Genomic DNA, 22,106 nt, shown 5'->3' with positions numbered 1-22,106 from the left:
TGCCAGGGTCTTTTCACTCAGTACATTTTAGCCACAGTACAAAATCGCACAGGGTACATTGACTCAGACTTAGCTCGACAGATGGCACTAGTAGTAAGTTTTGTTGCCAACCACGCGCAACAGGTGGCACTACTTGTAAATTTTGTGGCCGGTCAGCAGTGTGACCGTTTGTGGCAGATTTCTGCCATTTGGGCAGATTTGGCTCCTAAATTTTAACTCTGGCAGAAAAAGCTGACGATTTAACAAAGTGGTAGATTGTGGCAGATTTCAAGGAAATCCTTATTATTTTTCTAATCTATCGCCACACTCACACACACACAGTTAAAGTATCAATTATTAATCTTGGCAATCTATTTTCGTCCTTATTCAAGCAATTAGCAAGAAGTGAAATGTAAAAATTCTTAAATGTGATGGATGAATGCAATAAGAAAAATATATGAAAAGACATTGCTATGCTAGGAGAGTCAGACTCAGAATAATATTAATAATTAATTAAAAAGCAAATTCGTAACGTTTTTTTTCTTTTTAAAAATTACACGGTAATTTACACGGTATTCTTTTAGCTCATCCACCGTAATTTAATCAAGAAACACCGTATTTTTAACCTTACAACACGGTAATTCTTGATTTACATATGGAAACACTGGCACAGTCACAAATTGTCAAGTCTGTGGTCTGTGTCTATTAAAAATTATTTATTTTCAACCACTTTTTTCGAGGTTTTCCATTATATCAAGGTGTTTATTTGATATTTTCCAACGACTTGACTTTGTTAGTTGGATTTTGGTGATTCTGTTATAGTGAAGTGACTTGTGCTTTATTTTGAACTCTGACAACTCTACCGAGCAACTTTCTTTATTTCTTTGTACCTCTTTAGCTATTCGAAACTGCAAAGTATGGATTTACAGTGCATTGTGCTGATCTGGATGTGATGGAAAAACCCATAAAACAAGAAAAAAGAAGAGCTCTATAAGTACCTAACTAATATAACCCCGACTACGTTTCTCGGACTACGATTTGCTGTAATAACAGAAAAAAAGTGTGTGCCCAGTTATAAAAATAAATAAAAGATTAGGTATTACCTTATTTATGTGTTTTATTGAAATTAACCATAGAAAAATAGAAATAAAAGAAAATTTAAAACCTATATATAGGTACCTATCTAGGTAGCGTATATACTGTACCTATAGGGATTAGTATATATAGCAGATCCTGTAGTTGCAACTCAGCTCAATAGATGGCGTTACCAAAAAATAGGGACTGATGACTCTATACCCGTATATTCAATGTACTCTATGACTGTTGCGACAGCGCTGCTGCGTGCAGCGTGGTTCGGAATCATACCTTAAAAGTCCTACATCCTAATTTAACTTGATCTTTTTTCCTAAAAGAAAACTAATTTAAGTACCTACTTCGTTTGTCCATTATTTTAAAAGTGTTAGGTAAAATTTTCTGATATCGCCGCTCTAATCTAATACTGATAGTAAAGTACTGCCATGTAAATTACAAATACCTACTTGCCTCGAACCGTATGAATAAACATCAAGGTGAAACTTCGTACGTAGCTCGAACTCGGCGGCAACGTGTCCATGTGTGTTATAATCACCTGTCAGCTCTCTTATAGATGAACACTTATTGTGTATCGCTTATGAACACTTATTATAAGTTGATTATAAGCATTGGTGTAACAAGCTACGTTCAAGCAACCTCGACATTTTTTTTCTTGGTAAAAAGCTTGAAATCAATTTTGATAATGCGCGTCATTACCAATGGAATTCCTAGTATTTATTTGGGTAACTAGGTATAATAAATAGGTACCTACGCAATACTCGTATATTCAATATTATCACGCATAATATTATTATTATCATCACACTCTAGCAGTATAGCGATAATTTCAAATTATCAGATATGTATGACAAAGCCTTGACGGTATCGCAAATACCTACTTCTTGTGATATCAAGAAAAAAGCTAAATGACCTCACCTTCTATATTTCTCCTTTTTCGATTCCACCGGCATCAATACCGGTTCTATGGACTTTGTAACACACCACTCGTTTACTGCACTAACTGTGAGGAATTCTGTGTCTGGTGCATGGCACACCTCTGATCCGAACTCATCTGATGAAACTGTGATGCTATCATACTTCTGATATGGCACCATATCCAAAGATGATATAGATTTAATGCTAACGTTGTCAAAATTACATTGTTCCTCAGACGCACTAGATAAATTATCACTTTCATCACTTTCATATTCATTCATTAAAGTATCGGTCGACTGGTCCGTCGATAAAGTTTCAGCTCCACCGTCATCGTTATTAACTACATATTCTTCACCTTCCTTTAATTTATCACTGTCATTGGAGTCGTCGCTACTACTTTCATTTGATGTTGATAATTTATTATTTATTATTCTACTTTTGTTTTCCTTAATGTCTAATTCGTTATCAGATGTCTCTGACAGTTTCAATCTCAGCAGTTTTTCCAGGTCACACTGTTTAACACCGTAAGACCAATGTGCTTCACCCATACGACCTTGACTTCCTATTGAAGATTTCCTTCGGATAACAGGGGGTTGTCGACTACGTCGCAATACGACAGGTGATGTGGAAGGTGTGGTAAAGGAAAAGCGTCTTTCGATTGCCACACTCTCAGGTACAGAGGATTTACTATCTATAGAAGAAGTGTCGTTAAAAGGCTCCGGTGGAGGCGGAGCCGGCCTGTGAGGCTTTATTGAGTACGATTTCCTATCAGACATGAAACCCGAAGAACTCGATTCGTAACTTACTTCCGAAACATTCGATAATATCGAGTTCACTGATACGTTCGAATTTCTGTCTTGAGTCTTAGGCACTGGCGATAAATGTTGAAAATGAATCTGAATAGGGTTGACAATACTTGATAAACTTCCCAACATCGGATCCTTAAATCTTTCCAAGGATTCACTCGAGCCTCCGAGATTGATGCCCGTCCTTTCGAAACGTTGAATCATTTGTTTGACACTTCTTTTGTCTTTTCTCAACTCGACTTCGTCGTCATCGGAGACGTGTCCCGACGAAGACTCGTCAATGAAACGTGTTTTGACGTCCTCCCGAGACATCATGGCGTGCAGGCGTTCAGGTATTGCAAAGGCACCAGAAAATCCGAGAAAACGTACACATATCAACGCGCGATGTGGCTGCGCATACTCGGCGCGCGCTCGTGTTGACAACGAACTACGACTGACGGCGTGACGGTGGACGGCGCCCGCGCCCCTTGCGCTGCCCGCAACTACGTCAGTAATTATACTTTTAAGTCTAAATTACTTACCCAATAAAATCAGTACCTAGGTATTATTTTTTGTCATAATGTAGCTGTTGATAAAGCTACTTTCGTCATTTCGTTCAGAAAACCCGATCGCCTTGATGACAAATATTTACCTATCTTTATGAGCAGTTGTGAGATAATAATATCTTGTACAAAAAAAATTATTTCATTTAGTCACTGAATCCCAATCGACTGCAGCACTGCAAATCATATTATTATAAAGAACTAGCTTAATATGCTCGCGACTTCGTCTGCGTGGACTAGGCAAACTTCAAACCCCTGTTTTACACCTTTTTATTTATTTTTATTTAGGTATATTAGTTTTTGATTTATCGTGCGAAATGTCGAAAAAATACGACTATAGTACGGAACCCGGGGTGCGCGAGTCTGACTCGCACTTGGCCGTTTTATTACCACAGTCCAAGACACTTTGTTGATGCTCAAATAATATTGTAGGTAGGTACCTACCGAGCATTGACTTCGTCATTGAAATTCAGGTTCGAGCTGAACTCTGGATATATGGGTTTGATTGTGTACTAAGTATACCTACCTACTTACACAAAAAATATATTTTTAGGTGCAGACTTCTAAAGCCACTACGAAGTAACTAGTGGTAAACACCATATAATATACAATATAATATAATATAGTGGATACCCCTGGATGGCGGTATCCCATAATTCCCATAAGATAGTTTTCAACTCAAAAAAAAAGATTCCGACGAATTGCGAACCTCCTCCATTTTTTGAAGTCGGTTAAAAAATATTGGAGATGGTTTAATTTTGTAACAGCGCCATCTATTATCATTATTGTCAAGCTATGTATTTTAAATACTTTGTTGTTCAAGTACAGGATATAACTGAAAATTATACACAAGTTTCAGTTTCTAATACAGTGATGTGGTTAGTATCATAAGTCTATGTTCTAATATGTAGTCGTTTTTGCCACAGCGTCAAATTCAATCTCTACTTTAAAGCCCCCTATTTTTTATGAGCCTGCCCTGAAATAAAGCTTTTATATTTTTTCTTCAATATTCGGCTGAAGGTCATCCAGCTCATGTTTAACTAATTCAGAAGTTATAAGGCTCTGACAGACAGACAGACGGACATAAGTGCAATTTCACTCAAGTAGACTCGGAGACCTCGCTTCGCTCGGTCAAAAAAGTCGGTCTATTGAAAATAATTTAATTTTAAAATATCATCAGATACTTTTATAGATCTACTTATAGAGAGACGATAAAATAATAAGAAATAAACAGCATGTCGTACATTAGCCACAGTCGCATAGTCGCCAGTAAGTGCACATGGCTCTGATGAGTTTATTGACATACGGACTTGAAGTGCTTGCCTTCTGCTTGAACCAATAAGTTACAGAAGCCCTCAACTATAATTTCAACTAGGTCAACCAACTTTTGATTACAGTTTTATTTAGCCTCACATTCTTAGGTACCTACCTATTTGTGTCAAATTTTACTAAGCCTCATGAATATTTCTGCTGAATTCGTATTAAACTTCGCACATTATAACATACATTTTTTTTTTCAGATACAAGTTAGCCCTTGACTGCAATCTTGACTTGACATTAAGTGTAATTTGAATTCCAACTCTGCAATCCTGATGCTGTAGAGGTACTTCTTAGCCCAACCAAGGCGCGAGGACTACAATTCGCCGCCGATTGTAAATTAAAATGATTGAGAATATCAAGTGTAGACCAAGGTTACTGACTCCTCAATCCTAAGGTAATACTTAAAAATATTATGGACGAAGTAAAACTATTCCAAATGTTTTTTTTAACTTACATGATTATTTCATTTAGAATTGAATATAAACGACTACAAAATACAATCACGTTATTTTGAGTTTTAAGGTGAATTTACAAATTCGCAAAAGAAGGCCAGATGAGTGGCGAGCCGGGATGCTAACTGCTTGGTTACATCAGGTATCTCCAACCTTCTCTCCCAATCGCGCAGTAGCAATATCTATACTGATATTATAAATGCGAAAGTTTGTCTGTCTGTCTGTCTGGCTAGCCTTTCACGGCCCAACAGTTTAAGGTGGAAGACACGGTCTGCCCGCGAAATTCAAATTCAATTTGGTTTTTCGCAATTTGTAAACTAATACGACAAAGTAGGCTTATGACTTTCAAATTGAGCCCCTAGTAGTATCATCTTCACAGGCTTATATAAAAATCTTTACTTGAAAGTGTCCAGTTTAAGAAATTAGTCAAAATAATGACTAATTATGTGAGAAGCTCACGTCAAACTCAATATTTTCTATAAACTTATTGATTTTTATATAAAACTGTGAAGATGATATTGCCAGGGGCGAAATTTGAATGCCATAAGTCTACTTTGTCGCATTAGTTTACAATTTGTGAATAACCAAATTAAATTTGAATTTCGCGGGCAGACCCGTGTCTTGGGCCTCAACCGATTTTGATGAAATTTGGTAGAGTTAGCTAACATCCCGGGGAAGGACATAGACATTTTTAAAAAGCTCAATCCACGCGGACGAAGTCGCGGGCATCATCTAGTTTCACATAATATTGCAAGTCGCAACGCACCGCAATGACATATAGTTATATGTAAATGCACGATGAAGCTTTTTCGGTGCTGTGATTGTAGTTTATCTAATCAACATCCAATTTTCGGAAAGAGCCTTCAACACCGAACAGATCGGATCCTGTCTTCGCCTGACCCGGCCTCAAGGCTTCGTCTGACCGAACCACCTCTTCACGGAGAAAATAATCACTGTAGCTCTCTACTTTAATCTTCCAATAATCTAAAAATAAAAATTTACATTGTGAGTGAGGTCCATAGAATTCTAAACCTCGGAAATGAAACAAATTCTTCAACTCTAGTATCCTTATCCTATAATACTAATCCTACTCCTAATTATATTTGGCTGTGTTGTGTTTTCTCCATAAGATGTAAAAACCAAGTAACAATGGTAGTAGTAAACAGTAGGTAGGTACCTATTGCACTAATAATTTGCCTACCAATTTTACGAATTACCTAGTAAGCAAATATAATGGTACCCATATTTAAATAATTTACAAATTATAAGATTATCTGAATTAAGGTAAGTAGTTTAAATTAATTTAAATGAATTTACAGACAGACAATGAAGTGATCCTACAAGGGTTCCTTTTTAGGGTTCTATACGCGAAGGGTGCCAACGGGACCCTATTACTAAGCCTCCGCTGTCCGTCCATCCGTCCGTATCTCGTGAATTAGGTAGAGAGTTGAAATTTTCACTAAGTGTATTTCTATTGCCGCTACAAGAACAAATAATAAAAAATTATAAATGGCTGCCATCAAAAATTAAGAAATTAAAAAGTTTTATTTATTGTACGATGCTACGGAACCCTTCGTGGACAAGTCCGATTCGCACTGGGCTGAGTTTTATTTCCTTTGAGATACGGAACCCTAAAAGTGATTGGGTTGCATGTGATTTTAATATTATTATTGTATTATTGAATATAGATCAAAATATCTAATTGAATAAAATAGTCATCTTTATAATAATGGTAGGATATATTATTAGGTATGATATTATATAACTTACAAGGGTCTGAGAACAATATTATCAGAAAGTGGTACATGAACAGGTAATCAGTGAAACACCTTCCGCCCATTAAAATATATATGAACATGATAACAGAAGTTGATATTTCACGCTCTGCGGTAAACGTTAATTTTCCACTAACCGTAGCTCTCAACACACTACTTAAAATGTTGAAAGTCCCGCAAATTGCTAATGCGCGTGGCCGTCATTTTAGTGACGTCAGCACTAGACTGAAGACTGAAGTTTCGAGCTGATGGTATATTTTTATTTCGGCTGACGTCAAAATGACGTCATTTCGATGTTAATGAGTCATGGTTCCAGCGCAATAGCAATTTGCGGAACTTTAATTACACAGTTACCTGTCAATTCTTGAATAGTACCGCTCATACCACCATATTCTTTTGGCAATATGGTACGCGGTATCACGTCATACATTGCTTCCAAATTTCGACTGTATACGTTGAACTGTAACGATAACAAAATATATTTGTAATTATTGACTGTAAGTTTGTCAATTTAACTGTGAGCCCAAAAAATATTTTATTGCGTTTTTGGCAAAGATAAAATTTCATAAGATTCGCACTGAATGAATTGACGTATTCCATCCATACCAAGTAGTGTTATAAAGGCAAAAGTGTGTCTGTGTCTGTTACATTTTCACGACTCATTCATTTTTAACCGATTTTGACCTTTGATACCTAAATTGTTGTTGTTTGAATCAAAAATTGCTTGCATCCCGGGGACGGACGGACTTAGGCTCCATTTTATTCCAGAAAATCAAGGAGTTTCTATGGTAATTTTATAATTTAAATTCGCGTGGGCGAAGTCGTAGATAATATCATCGAGTCTACTATAAAGAAGTATAATACTAGATGAAGCCCGCGACGGGTCTAGGTTTTCTAAAAATCAACCTAAACAAAAAGACAAAAATAATTTATGTCTGTCTCCGGAACACAAGCTTTCATGTTTTGTGTGCAATAAAGTATTTCTATCTATCTATCTATTAATCTGTCTATCTATCTATCTATCTGTATATCTATCTATCTGTATCTATCTATCTATCTATCTATCTATCTATCTATCTATCTATGAAAATGTAGCAGACATACTTATCTACATCCTTTTGCATTTATAATATTAGCATGGATTTACTACTTTATGTTACTTACACTATATCATTGTTAGTTGTCATTTTAAAATATTTACCCTTTTCTTCCATTTTTCGCTTAAAATCATCCGGAACATGGAATAAACACTTTCAAATGCAGTTGATGTGTTCAGTAAGTGACTGCTGTTCAAGCGCACGGGCAAGGCCTTTTCCGAAATCGCCGCTGTCTGCTTCGCTACTGCTGGGGTGAATTGACTAAATGTACGAATTCCTACACCATTTAGATCTACTACTAAATCCTGTAAATGTAAAATTTAGCTATTTTAAATAACATTTTGAAGCTAATCTATCTAAATATATTAAAGGAAAAGGTGACTGACTGATCTATCAACGCACAGCTAAAACTACTGGGCGGATCGGGCTGAAATTTGGCATGCAGATAGCTATTATGACGTAGACATCCGCTAAGAAAGGGTTTTTGAAAATTCAACCCCTAAGGGGTTGAAATAGGGGTTTGAAATTTATGTAGTCCACGCGGACGAAGTCGCCAGCATAAGCTAGTTTGGAATAGACGCGGTGATGAAATTAGTAATATAAATTATTTTTATGGTTCCGTACTAGGGTTCCGTACCTCAAAAGGAAAAAAGGAACCCTTATAGGATCACTTCGTTGTCTGTCTGTATGTCTGTCGGGTCTGTCAAGAAACCTTATAGGGTACTTCCCGTTGACCTAGAATCATGAACCTTGGCAAGTAGGTACTTAGGTCTTGCTATAAGACAAGTAAAAGAAAACATCACATACAAAAACTGTCATTACGCCCAATTTATTCCTCGAACGTCACTCGACGTTTGTGAAATCGGAACTGTACCACATAGCTGTATAGCTGCATAGCTGGCGACCTATACTGGTTTGAGGTAGGTATCCTGTACGATGGTGTGAGTCCGACTCGCACTTGACCAGTTTATGATATAATAAATACATTTTTACCTTTCCAGCGATAACAAAGTTATCATCTTCAAGTATTAATATCTCGATGATCATAAAAGTAACCTTAAATACATCAATTAGACGATTATTAGAACTTTCGACGATATTTAATCGATTAAGGGTAATTCTGCGCGAGTCTTCTCTTTCTAAAGTAGTTAATGGTAGGAAAATTCTGGAAAAAATAAGTTAGCTTATAAAATATTTCATTCAAAATACGGCTATAAGCCAAGCCAACAAAGTTAATTTTTAATTATTCTTCTACATACTAACCCCAGTTTTAAAATATCTTGTGCAATTGGATCGAAAGGATTCCGGTTACAGAATATCTCTGGAAGCAAGGACCTCAGTGTGTAATACATTTCTAGTTTAGATTTTGTTTTTTCTAGGCTGTATTTATTTCCACGTAGAAAAGAAACGATCCATTGATCGCCTGTAATTGAAAAAAGACAAATGTTACTAATTCATACTTTATCTACAAGCTGTTAAATAATGTAAAAATTATTAAGGGTCAGTGCAGCCCTAGCAAACTCCGCATGCTTGAGCACTTTTGTAATGTTCATGTTTCGATTGTTTTTATCTTAATAACCAAAAAACTGAAAAACAATTTAGTGTCTCAAAGCGTCATCTCTTAATACATGCTGAAACGTGTTCCTCTTATTCATTTGTGACGATTTGAACCATAACAGCGGTCTTACATACTTATCTAACCCGAGGTTCAGAAACATGTCAACAGATGGTGCTGTCCTTTAACAACAATAACCAATTTCTTTTTTTTTCTTTTATTATTACCTATCTGCCTATTTATATTAGGTATATTAATTATATATAACTTACATAAATATAATTGATCACTCTCTAGTAGCCCGTGAAAAAAAGTCCGAACTATTTTGTGGAGAAAGAGCGATTTTGTATAATATGGAAAGGAACGGGTGCCAACGATTTAAAAAAGAAAAAAACTGCATTTTAAGATTTAAAAAAAAACTACAATATTAAGGTCAGAATTTGATCCTGCAATTTTTCACCAGTAACATGTGATTATTATTAATTTGTTAGAATCTACCTAGTAGGTATGTATTAATAAGGTGTTGAAAGAAATAACTGTAAAGAGAAAATCATTTAGTAAGTAGGTACTTATAAACAGCTTATATCGACGCTATGGTTTTTTGACTAAACCATTCTTTTACTTACTTGGATTTACAGACTTCAAATGTGGTTGTTTTCCAAGCCATTCTCTTATAGCACAAATATCGAGACCAATCCTGTTTGGTTCTTCATTAATTTCCTTTCGGGCCTTTTCTTTTAATATTGGAAGCAATGGTCTTATCTCCATTTGAGGCATTTTAATTCTCAATTTGAATTCGAGAATTATAAAAATATATATATAATATGATTACCTACCTGCTTATGTTTAAAACAAAACAAAATTAAGATTATTATTAGACATAGGCACTTTTTAGGGTTCCGTAGTAAACAAGAAAGCCTTATAGTTTCGCCATGTCCGTAAAATTTTTTTTTTTTTTTTTTAGGGTAGCTCCCCTACATGTAAAGTGGGGATGAACTTTTTTTTTCTCGTCTACCCCATAGTGTGGGGTATCGTTGAATAGTTCTTTTAAAAATACTGTGGGTCTGGGAACATCATTTTTTGATTACTAGATCCGTTTGTAAAATATGATGTTTTAAAGTGTTAATTTTTATTAGTCAAGTGTCCCCCCCCCCCCCCTCTATCAACCAAATGGTAGTACATATATAGGAATGTGAAAAAATTCACAGCAGTAGTATATAATCAACTAGCTTATGCCCGCGACTTCGTCCGCGTGGATTTAGGTTTTTTAAATCCCGTGGGAACTCTTTAATTTTTCGGGATAAAAAGTAGCCTGTCCTTCCCCGGGATATAAGCTAATGCTGAACCAAATTTCATCAAAATCGGTTGAACGGTTGGGCCGTGAAAAGCTAGCAGACAGACAGACAGACAGACACACTTTCGCATTTATAATATTAGTATGGATTTTAAAGGAAAACTATCATGGCTAAGTAGGGTTCACAGGTTAAGGAGGTAGGTATATCTGTTTTTCAAGGATTGTGACTACGGAACCCTACACTGCGCGTGGCCCGCCACGCACTTGGCCGGTTTTTAATAATTTGATCTTGACTTTACAAATCATTATTTTTCCTGTTTCTCAAATTAAATACTTACTTAATTTAAACAAAACAAAAAAAAAATATTCTTCAAAAGCATACAATTTATGTAAAAAAATATTCAAATAGAATTTAATATTATTATTATGTTAATTCATAAAACACATCACATATAAACACATTCTTCACGTAACTACCTACTTCACTTACACAGAAATACAGAATGAGGACTTTTAACGGAAAAATATCAAGGCATTGAATATAAAAGGACCTAATATCATATTAATATTAATATTATCGTGCAAATAAAAACGGTCACCCAGTGACATTGGGCCAAGGTTCCGCCGATATCATTATACTGCTTACTGCTTTAATTTACTTCTCATAATTACGTACCAATTTATAATAATGAGGAACTAGCAAACAAAACGGCACAATTGCACGAAATAAATGTCATAGAAGGAGCAAAAAAGTAAATGAAAGCTTCTGAAACTGTACCGTCCTTATACCGTTTTGATCACAATCACGAACTTTGGACTCAATTTTAACACATTTTTTAGCTGTTTTGCTTTGGAAAAAGTTCAAGTTTGTATTCAGTGATCAAAATCATGAACTTTGGACTCAATTAACAGCCTCAATAGCTCAACAGGTAAAGGACTGGACTGATAACCGAAAAAGGTCGACGGTTCAAACCCCGCCCGTTGCACTATTGTCGTACCTACTCCTAGCACAAGCTTGACGCTTAGTTGGAGAGAAAAGGGGAATATTAGTCGTTTAACATGGCTAATATTCTTTTTTAAAAAAATCGTACAACTTTAGGCCGTTTTGCTTGGAAATGAGTTCAGATTTTTATTCGGTGGGCCAAAAACGTTTGGAAAAAAAGAATTTGACTAAGTGTAAATACACCGTTTTGTTCGCCAGTTCCTTAACTTTTTTGAAATTATAATTGATAGGTAATTACATAAATAACATCATTTTGTTGCAGGTCAGGGACCTATTTTTAAAGAGATTAAGTAGGTATGTTAAAGAGAAGCTTCTTTAATAATTTCAAATACAAAAATGAATGAAGATTGGATGCTCTTATTTTCATTCTTGTTGTCTATCATTAATCTTCTTTCGTGTTTGCAGTACCTACTCTGATTTCACCGATGCTGTTGTCTTAGTCTATATTTTGTAATATTATGTACCTACCCATATTACCTACGTATGATTTTTCAAAACGTGTGAATCGATTTCAATTATCCTTACAGCAATAGATTTTTCTTAGGCGTGTCACTAAAGCTATGATTTAAAAGATCCTCAGCCAGATCTTAGTTAATTTGGGATATTTAATAGAAACGAATGTTTATATATTTTAATGTTATATATTTTAATGTTACACCCATACATCGTATATAATTTTATTATTTAATAAAATACTTAAAAGCTTTTGGTATTTGCTGTAATGAGTAAATAAAGTAACAGCATACTTTTTAGGAACTAATTATTTAAAAGTACGGCATTTCCTTTAACGGTACCCTACACATCAATAAATACAAATTACTTAATAGGTATTCCTACTCAAATATTTCAATCAACTTCCAGTTTTCTAAAGGAACCTTCCACGCCAAACAAACTTGATGACGTTTTTGGTTCGCCTAGTCTCAATGTCTCGTCAGAACGCTGCTCGTCTTCAATAAGGAACCACTCTCGATAACTTTCCACCTTCGCTTTCCAGTGATCTGAAATAAGAAGATCAATTTCAAGTACCTACCAACTAAAACTTAACAAGGTAGGTAGGTACTATTTAAAAAACACGCCCAAGTGCGAGGCAGACTCGCGCACCGAGGGTTCTGTACTACAGTCATATTTTGTTGGACATTTTACTCGATAAATCAAAAACTATTATGCATAAAAGTAAACAAAAATCTGTTTTAGAATTTACAGGTAAAGCGCTTTCATATAATAACCCCACTTGGTTATAGTAATCTTACTTTAAAAGTTGAAAATACTAGTTATTTTTTTCATGAACACATTTTAATTTATTTTTCTGTGATGTAAGTTTTAAACGCTAAAATAGTCACAAGTTCACGGTTTTCGGATTTATTACTTTACTTGTGCTATAAGACCTATCTACCTACCAAATTTCATAATTCTATGTCAATGGGAAGTACCTACCCAATAGGTTTTCTGTACAGACACGACGAACAGACGGACAGATATGTCTGACAGACAGAGAACGATATTGTGATCCTATAAGGATTATTTTTTCCTTTTGAAGTACGAAACCCTAAAAACCACTAGATAAGCGCGAACAGTTCATTTTTAGGGTTTCGTACCTCAAAAGGAAATATCGAACCCTTATATTTCCTTTCACGGATCACTTTGTTGTCTGTCTGTCTGTTTGTTTGTCTGTCGGTCGGTCTGTCAAGAAACCTACAAGGTATTTCCCGTTGACCTAGAATCATGATATTTGGCAGGTAGGTAGGTTTGATAGCAGACATTCGGGGAAAAATCTGAAAACCGTGAATTTGTGGTTACATCAGACAAAAAAAATTAAATTGTGGTCATGATCTAATAATTAGTAAGTATTTTCAATTTTCGAAGTAAGATAACTAAGTATATCAAGTGGGGTATCATATTAAAGGTCTTTTACCTGTGCATTCTAAAACAGATTTTTATTTATTTTTATGCATCATAAAAATTATGTTTTTGAATTACCGTGCAAAATGTCGAAAAAATACGACTGTAGTACGGAACCCTCGTTGCGCGGGCATGACTTGCACTTGGCCTTTTTTTTTTAAATAAGATTTGGTTGTACACAAATCACCACGGTGCTCATAAAGCACCAATCTTACCTACCTATTAATTCCTGTATGGTGTCATTCTCCCCGCCATATTCTTGAGGTAAAACTTTTCTCGAAAATACGTTGTACATGGATTCATTCATTTGGGTGTACACGAATAACTGAAAAAAAAGAGTTTAAAAATCCCGCTTGTAAAAGGGACAGTTAGTAATAAATAATAATATTAAAATCTTTTGTTTTCTAAAGATAACAATATACTGCACAGCTTCATAGCATAAGCCATGTTATTTTGAATGCCTGAAAAAATGGGGCTGGCATATTTTTGTACAAAGTATCAGATTGTCTGTTTGGTGCGATAATGGGGCCGATTCTCTTGTACACAATCTCTTAACTAAACGAAATGAACAGGTCTAAATCTAGTGCTATCCTTTTCCGCAAGCAACATTATGAAAGGGATAGCAATAGGTTTAGACGTGCTATTTTTAACCGACTTCAAAAAAAGGAGGAGGTTCTCAATTCGTCGGAATATATATTTTTTTTTATGTATGTTCCCCGATAACTCGAAAACGCCTAGACCGATTTTGAAATTTTTTTTTTGTTTGAAAGGGTATACTTCAAAGTTGGTCCCATTTAAATTTGGTGAAGATCTGATGAACATCTTCGAAGATAGATACTGGAACTCCTCAACGGATAAGAGTAAATTGCTCGCGATCAGTGTAATAGCTTAGTAAACAGTAGACTTTTAACCAGTCATAGCATAATTCCATGGGGCCACTAAAAATTGTGAAATAAAAAAATTTTACAAAAAAAATAAAAACCGACTTCGTTACACAAACACTAAAAATTGAAAAATAATTTAATTTATTACCGAATATATTATGTATACAAGAGTTAATATAGTTCCATAATAATATTTTTTGGGGTCGGTGCCAATGAGGTGCCATTGTGGAGTCTCATAAAAATTCGAAGTCTAGACGATTCGCGCAGCTGAAGCTAATTGGCACCGGCATTATGAAAGGGATAGCAATAGGTTTAGACGTGCTATTTTAGTTTAAAGATTGTGTACAACGGAATTAGCCACAATGAAGCCATTATTTTTGGTCTTTCCACGCCGGCATATTAAAATTAGGCTAGCTTAAGAATTTTAGTCAAATGTGTTATTTCTTCTTACCCTTTGCTTTAATTTTTCACTCAGAAAAGTCTTCAGTATAGAGTATGCTACTTCAAATCCAGGCGGTGTATGTAAGATGTGACAGCCTTTGAATCGCAATGGATAAGCTGTTTCCACGACTGTTACCACCTTTTTCGCTATTGCTGGCGTCCATTGCAATAGAAGATTAATACCAGTGCCTTCAAGATCCACCAATGTATTCTACGACAAAATCCATACTATAATATTATAAATGCGAAAGTGTGTCTGTCTGTCTGCTAGCCTTTCACGGTCGATTTTGACGAAATTTGGTAGAGCGATAACTTGCATCCCGGGGAAGGACATAGGCTACTTTTTATCCCGGAAAATTGAAGAGTTCCCACAGGACTTTAAAAACCTAAATCCACGCGGACAAAGTCGCGGGCATCATCTAGTAAAAAATATATCAAATAAATTAAATAAATAAATTAAAGTATTTGGTAGATATCTACTTAGATAAAATGAAAAATTGGTTGGTATAAACGCGACAGCACCGTGCGGGTCGTTGTTCGACCGAGGTAAATGTTATATAAATATATATATATATATCTTTTTTTATATCTGTACACATACATAAAATTAAAAACTGGCTACTAAGTGACTGACTGACTGACTGATCTATCAACGCACAACTCAAACCACTGGAAGGATCGGGCTGAAATTTGGCATACAGATAGCTATTTCAGTTGATAATACGCCTTACTCACAATCTATCTCTGTACCAAATTTCGTCAAAATCGGTTGAACGGTTGAGCCATGAAAAGCTAGCAGACAGACAGACAGACACACTTTCGAATTTATAATGTTAGTATGGATAATAGGTACTTTTAATTGATTATGATAGACACCTCTCTCTCTCTCTCCCTCAAAGAAAGCAAAGATAACTTACCAGTCCAGCTATCGTGTAGTTGTCGTCTTCTAATATCATTATTTCATTAATCATAAAGCATACTTTTATCACGTCTAGTATATTAAGATGTTTTGTAGAGGTATTCTTGAAACGGGCAACACAAATCCGACAAGCATCATCCGTTTCAGTAGTTTTTGATGGTAGATAATGTCTAGAAAAAAAAACAAATAGGTAGAGATCCTTACTTACCTACTATCGCACTAATGATCTTTATACTTAGTTGTATTTTAGCGTTCAGTGGTACCTAGATGCATTTCAGGATTCAAAAGTAGTTGTAAAAGTTTAATTGAATAATTTTTTTTTTAAATAATGGATATCGTAAGTGATATCCATTATCCATACTAATATACTAATTACTAATATTACTAATATTACTAATTACTAATTTACTAATTTTACTAATAATATTATAAATGCGAAAGTTTTTCTGTCTGTCTGCTAGCCTTTCACGACCCATTCGTTCAACCGATTTTGACGAAATTTGGGAGAGCGATAGCTTGCATCCCGGGGAAGGACATAGATAACTTTTTATCCCGGAAGAGCAAAAAGTTCCCACGAGATTTTTAAAAACCTAAATCCACGCGGGCGAAGTCGAGGGTGTCATCTAGTAAAAATATAAATGTCTGACGGTCCCCTCACAGCGTGCTTTGCTGGTTGTAACCCCCACGGCTCGCAGTCTCCTTGTTGCCGCGTCGCGAGTAGAGACCCATTAAAAAGTCGTATTCCTCATAGCTGAAGATTGTGACCTTTCCCATTAATCACGTAATCGTAAGAGTTCTCTTGGTACAATAATAGGTTCCCTGTCCGCATACCATTCAGTACTTATGTCAACGTTGCTTTTAACAATCGCGATCGAGCATTGTCACAAATAGGCCACATCCCTGATCCCTCTACTCACAATATCACTCAGTACACTATGACTATGGGAATGAAAATAATGTTTGAGGACTTTTACAAATTTAAGAGGAGGTTTACAAATTTATGCCGGCCATAGGAACGAAGCCATTGCGTGGCTATTTATTGTAATTTAGAGTGATGTTTATAATTTTTTTATGCTTGATTAAATAAATGGATTGTTACCAAAACTATACAAATAGATTTGTTAAAGAACATAGTTTATTTTGATATAAATATGGTTGAATATAGGTTTTATTCAATACAAAAAGTTGTCTTAAACTAGGCATATAATTCGTGAAAATTGGAAACAGTTCTTTTTTTTTACCCAATAATGTGATTAAAAATCCATACTCTAGTACATTATAAGCCAAAAAGACTATATTTCTGATATTCAAGTATTTTTTTCCAGTAAATTAGATGATTTTCAAGGACAGAGGGCTTCAAAGTTGAGTTTATTTAGAGTTTATCAAAGTTTATTTAATTAAAACTAGGTGCGGGAGATTGGACACTACAAAATAAATAAAATAGATTTTGTAAATATGATACATTAAAGGTCAATACGAAAGATTGATTTATTTGAAACATGTATTCAATTATATGAAAGTTTGTCCTGTCCTATGATGGTGAATAAATTTGAAGCTTGAAATCTTAGAATTTCATAGTTCAAACGATAGCGGGCCCTTAAAATTTTATCAAATAGGTAAGTACCTACATACGTACTTAACGCTTTTAAAGGAACGCTTACCCCATTTGTAAAATCTCTTGTATTTTAGGATCAAACGGATCTCTATTTTGATAAATCTCAGGCAACACCGTTCGCAGAGTATAATACATTTCTAGCTTCTCCTTGCTCCTCTCCAGGCTGAATTTGTTACCTCTTAAAAATCCGATAAGCCATTGATTTGCTAAAAAAAGTGTCTTATAAAATTAATAAATTACTATGGTTTTGAATTTTGATTAATCCATCCATCCATTGATTTGAGACCACATAATCCATTTTTTCTTATCTATATTAATGTTAAAGGAAAAGCTGACTGACTGACTGACTGATATATTAACGCACAGCTCAAACTACTTGACGGATCGGGCTGAAATTTGGCATACAGACAGCTATTATGACGTAGACATCCGCTAAAAAAATATTTTTGAAAATTCAACCCAAGGGGGTAAAATAGAGGATTAAAATTAGTTTAGTCCACGCGGACGAGTAAGTAAAAAAAAATTGTTGGACTTAATTTTAAATCATTAAAACACATATTTATTTGCTTTACGAGCTACCTATAGAATTTCATAAAAATATTATTATATTCAACAACAAGTTCTAGTACCTATTGTTTTATAGATTAGGTACTTACAGGGATTGACAGATTTTAAGTGCGGCTGCTTCTTCAGCCAATCTCTAAGAGCTTGGATATCTGAAGAGACTGTACTGGGCACTTCATTGAGTTCTTTCTGTGCTTTCATTTCCAAACTTGGACACAGATTCCGTATTGATGTCATGATGAATGAGCTCTGTGACATTAAAAATATCATAAGTGTTTCTTTAGTTTCTTTAAAAACCACACTACTTACAAAAATATGATCTATGATTGTAAAACCAAAATAGAGGTAGGTGACCTTTATAAATGTACTTATAACTGCAATTAAAAACTGGTATAGACATAATGTTCTGGTGTCCGCATGAGAGGCTGCACAAGGTTGAACACGTACCTACGGTATCTTTTTTTTGTTTTATCAGCAGAAGCAGAGTAGATGTTGACCCGTCACACATTTTAATATCCTATTTATCAAAGTGATCTAGTGCTCGTGTTTTTTAATTTTTGTTTTATAAGTTGATTGGTTTAAGCTTACCTGTAACTCACTGTCTTCTCACTTTCTGCAACTAAGTAGATAGGATAAATAATTATTAGTAATTTTATAACCACAACTACGTTTTTTGAGATAAAACATCACTTATCCAAGTTATGGACACAAATGTAGAAGTTACAATATAAACAACTTATATATTAGAATGAAGACAGTGGGAAAAACCTAGCAAAGGATTTTAATAGTGAACATTTGTAAACTACATATTATATTGTAAGAATATGGGCATGGAGTATGGGAAGGTATGTTATATAGAATGATATTAAAATAGGATGTTTCAAATATTTATACTAGCTAATGCTCGGTATGCACTATGCATGACAATGCAACTCGCGCATTACTACAACACCATCTGATTTAGTACCAATGTTCAATGTGTGTCACATAGAACATTGATGGTACTAAATCAGAAACCTTCCCGCTCGAATACTTTTTTACAGTACCTTCTGGTAAAAAAATTCAACTCAATGGAATTAACGATGCGCAAACCCATGGGTAACGAAAAGACGTCATGGGTACAGATTGCTTATAAAAAACGCACACGGAAAGATTCGTGTAATTATTTTGTGTATCTCCAAATCTCAAATATAATTTTAATTTAATATACTTAGCAATTTTATGGTTGTCAGATATTTCCATTTTCTTGGGCTAGGTAGGTATATAATATTTGCTGACTTTTATTTTGATACGCTATTTTAAGGTAGGTATACTATATATTACATGTACTACAGTACAGTATATTACAGTATACTTTACGAGATGTGGCCCAGGCCTATACATTCTCGAAACATCTCTTTTCATGATTTAGCCCGGTGAATAATAAAAAAAACCTATAAAATTTTTGATTAAGCTTTGGCCCTCACCACAAATGTTCCTTGAGTAATTCTAAGCATATCTAGGCCGGGAAACATGAAGAGTTATTTTTCTGGCAAGGGACAGAGCAGGACAAACATGGTCGCCGCCCAACTTTTATTCAAAAACTCTACGATTACCTATTGCCACTGTGGCATGAATTTTTTTTGTTGTTTCGGATTGACTATGCTGCGTAGGCCCTACTGGCCGCTACAGCGTCACCGGGGGGTTGGCGAGCGCGAAGCTCCGCCTGGGGGTGAGCCCTAGGGCTCGAAGAAATAATTCGAGAGGTCGGGGGGCAACGTCCTCCTAAGGGCACCTCCTGTGAGGCTCGGACCACGGCTTAGGAAGACGTTGGGATGGGTGGAGTTGTTGGACTACTGGTTAGTCCGTACGCCCCCGAGGCCGTGGCGTGAGTCCACGTCCGGGTGACGTTACAAATCGGGGACCTCGTCTTCGCCGGCGAAGACGCTGTGATGAGGTTGTATTGTGTAGCCCTACGAGATAGGGAGCATTGTCGGTCATGATTTGATCGTCGGGATCGTTAAGGACGTGCTTAGGGCGTCTTTTATCGGGGGGGTCGTTTCGGTCAGGGATGTATGTCGCTGCCTCAACTATTAGGGGGTTGGGGTGTCTAATGGCTTTCTCAAAATAGTTTTTGGGGAGCTGTTTAAAGTAATGAGCTATTGTCGGGAGTTGGAGGTCTCTGTGAAGGTCCACGTTGCGCATGTACCACGGGGAGCCAGTGGCCATACGCATAAACTTATTCTGTAGGACTTGGAGAGGTTTGAGAGAAGAGGGCGGCAGGTGTGCAAATGCAACACAGGCATAAGACATTATTGGGCGGATGCACGTTTTGTATAGCGTGACTTTATGTCGTAGTGACATTTTGCTTTTTGCGCAAATCATGGGGTAGAGACGGGAAAGCACATACGCTGCGTTCTTGCGGACTCTACGAATGTGCGCGGCGAAGCTCATCTTGTCATCAAAGGTTACACCCAAGTACTTGGTATTAGTTTGCCAGGGAATGGGGCGGTCGTAAAGAGTTATTTCAGTCTGTCGAAGTTTGTATTGTGATTTCCTTTTGGACTTTTGAAAGAGCACTGCTGCACTTTTTTCCGGGTTAACCTCTATCCTCCAAAGGCGGAACCAGTGGCCTATGCTACTGACAGCCTTTTGGAGTCGAGCTTTAACGTTCCGGTAGTTTAAGTCGGAGCTGTATAGAGCGGTGTCATCCGCGAACTGGGCTATATGAACATGAGGGGATCTGGGAATGTCGCTGGTGTACAGCGCGTACAAAAGTGGCGAGAGCAGGGAGCCCTGAGGGACTCCTGCTCGGAGAGGTTAGGGTCCCATCCAGACGGTAGCGAAAAGTTCGATTGGTGAGAAATTCTCGTAGTAAACGTACGAGTCTTTCGGGCACGCCTAAATGGTAAAGCTTGTAGATCAAGCCGGCGTGCCACACCTTGTCGAAGGCTTTGGCCACATCGAAGAAAAGGGCTCCCGTTGGGATGCCTCTCGTTTTGAATCGGTTGAAACCGAGAAGGATATGCTCCGTGAGGCGGTGCACTTGATGAACACATGAGTGTCTGGTTCGGAAGCCAAATTGCTCGTCGTTGAGGAGGTTTTTCTCCTCTACGACGGACCTAAGTCGGTTGAGGATGACTTTCTCATACATCTTGCCAAGGGTGTTGAGTAAACTAATGGGGCGGTAGCTAGTAGGGAGGTTCCTAGGTTTCCCTGGCTTGGGGATGCCTATAACGGTAGCTTCTTTCCACCTGTCGGGGAAGGAGCATCCCGCCATGAGGGTGTTGAAAATGACTACCAGGAGGTTGATTAATACATCGGGGAGTAACTTTAGAGTTTTGTTGTTAATAGAGTCGGGGCCTGGGGCTTTTTTGGCGTGAAATTCTTTGATAATTTGACGAACTTCGCCGCTATTCGTCGGGAGGATTGGATCGCCATCTGGGGCGGAAGAGAAGATAGATCCTAGTTTGTTTTCAACTAGTTCTATGTGGGACTTGTCTACAGAGATGGTGCTCGGGGAGCATTGGGCTTCTAAGCTATCGGCCAAGCATTCGGCCTTATCGACATCTTCAAAGGCGGGCGGTTGATTGGGACGTAAAAGCGGAGGAGTGGCCGAGACAGGGTCGGCTTTGAGAGCTCTCGCCAGGCTGTAGTAGGCTACATGCGATGGCTTGAGCTCACTCAGCTTCCTGTCCCATTGTTCGTCGCGGAGTTCGGCAAGGCGAGCCATTACCTCCCTCTGGGCTCTCCAGAGTTCTCTCCGGTTGTCGGCGTTAGGACATGCGTCATGGGCTCTACGTTTAGCGTTTTTGATGGTGATGAGCTCTCTGGCGTCGTCCGGCAACTGTCGACGGGTGAGACCGTTCGGCATCTGTCGGGAGCAGGTGCTTAGAGCATCGCGGATATGATTAGTAAGGTGCAGTGAGGCTGCATGCGCTTCATCTAGACTACCTATAATGTCAGGAATTTGAG

General features: G+C 36.7%; 3 protein-coding genes across 3 annotated transcripts in view; all 3 read right to left on the bottom strand.

Moving 5' to 3' along the window:
• The window catches only part of LOC117985544 (triple functional domain protein-like), a 31,238-nt gene extending 27,996 nt beyond the window's left edge, over nucleotides 1-3,242 (bottom strand). The window contains exon 1 of the mRNA XM_034972299.2: nucleotides 1,987-3,242. Coding sequence (XP_034828190.1) covers nucleotides 1,987-3,107 — 1,121 coding nt within the window. The 5' untranslated portion in view covers nucleotides 3,108-3,242. The remainder of the gene's footprint in view (nucleotides 1-1,986) is intronic.
• A 1,458-nt stretch (nucleotides 3,243-4,700) lies between these two features.
• LOC117985702 (alpha-tocopherol transfer protein-like) lies at nucleotides 4,701-10,378 on the bottom strand. Its single transcript, XM_034972466.2, has 6 exons — nucleotides 10,160-10,378; nucleotides 9,242-9,401; nucleotides 8,972-9,143; nucleotides 8,083-8,283; nucleotides 7,236-7,341; nucleotides 4,701-6,090 (listed from the first exon to the last, which is right to left on the bottom strand). The coding sequence occupies exons 1-6, from the start codon at nucleotides 10,308-10,310 to the stop codon at nucleotides 5,939-5,941; spliced, it is 942 nt and encodes a 313-aa protein (XP_034828357.1). The 5' UTR covers nucleotides 10,311-10,378; the 3' UTR covers nucleotides 4,701-5,938.
• Nucleotides 10,379-12,438: 2,060 nt separating this feature from the next.
• On the bottom strand, nucleotides 12,439-18,945 carry LOC117985711 (retinol-binding protein pinta-like). Its single transcript, XM_034972479.2, has 7 exons — nucleotides 18,741-18,945; nucleotides 18,245-18,401; nucleotides 17,635-17,794; nucleotides 15,972-16,143; nucleotides 15,065-15,265; nucleotides 13,949-14,054; nucleotides 12,439-12,828 (listed from the first exon to the last, which is right to left on the bottom strand). Exons 2-7 carry the CDS (start codon nucleotides 18,387-18,389, stop codon nucleotides 12,677-12,679), a joined length of 936 nt encoding a protein of 311 aa, XP_034828370.1. The 5' UTR covers nucleotides 18,390-18,401; nucleotides 18,741-18,945; the 3' UTR covers nucleotides 12,439-12,676.
• Nucleotides 18,946-22,106: the final 3,161 nt, after the last annotated feature.

The sequence above is a fragment of the Maniola hyperantus genome, chromosome 1 (genome assembly GCF_902806685.2).
Source record: "Maniola hyperantus chromosome 1, iAphHyp1.2, whole genome shotgun sequence".
NCBI lineage: Eukaryota > Metazoa > Arthropoda > Insecta > Lepidoptera > Nymphalidae > Maniola > Maniola hyperantus.
This window is presented reverse-complemented; position numbering and strand designations above follow the sequence as displayed.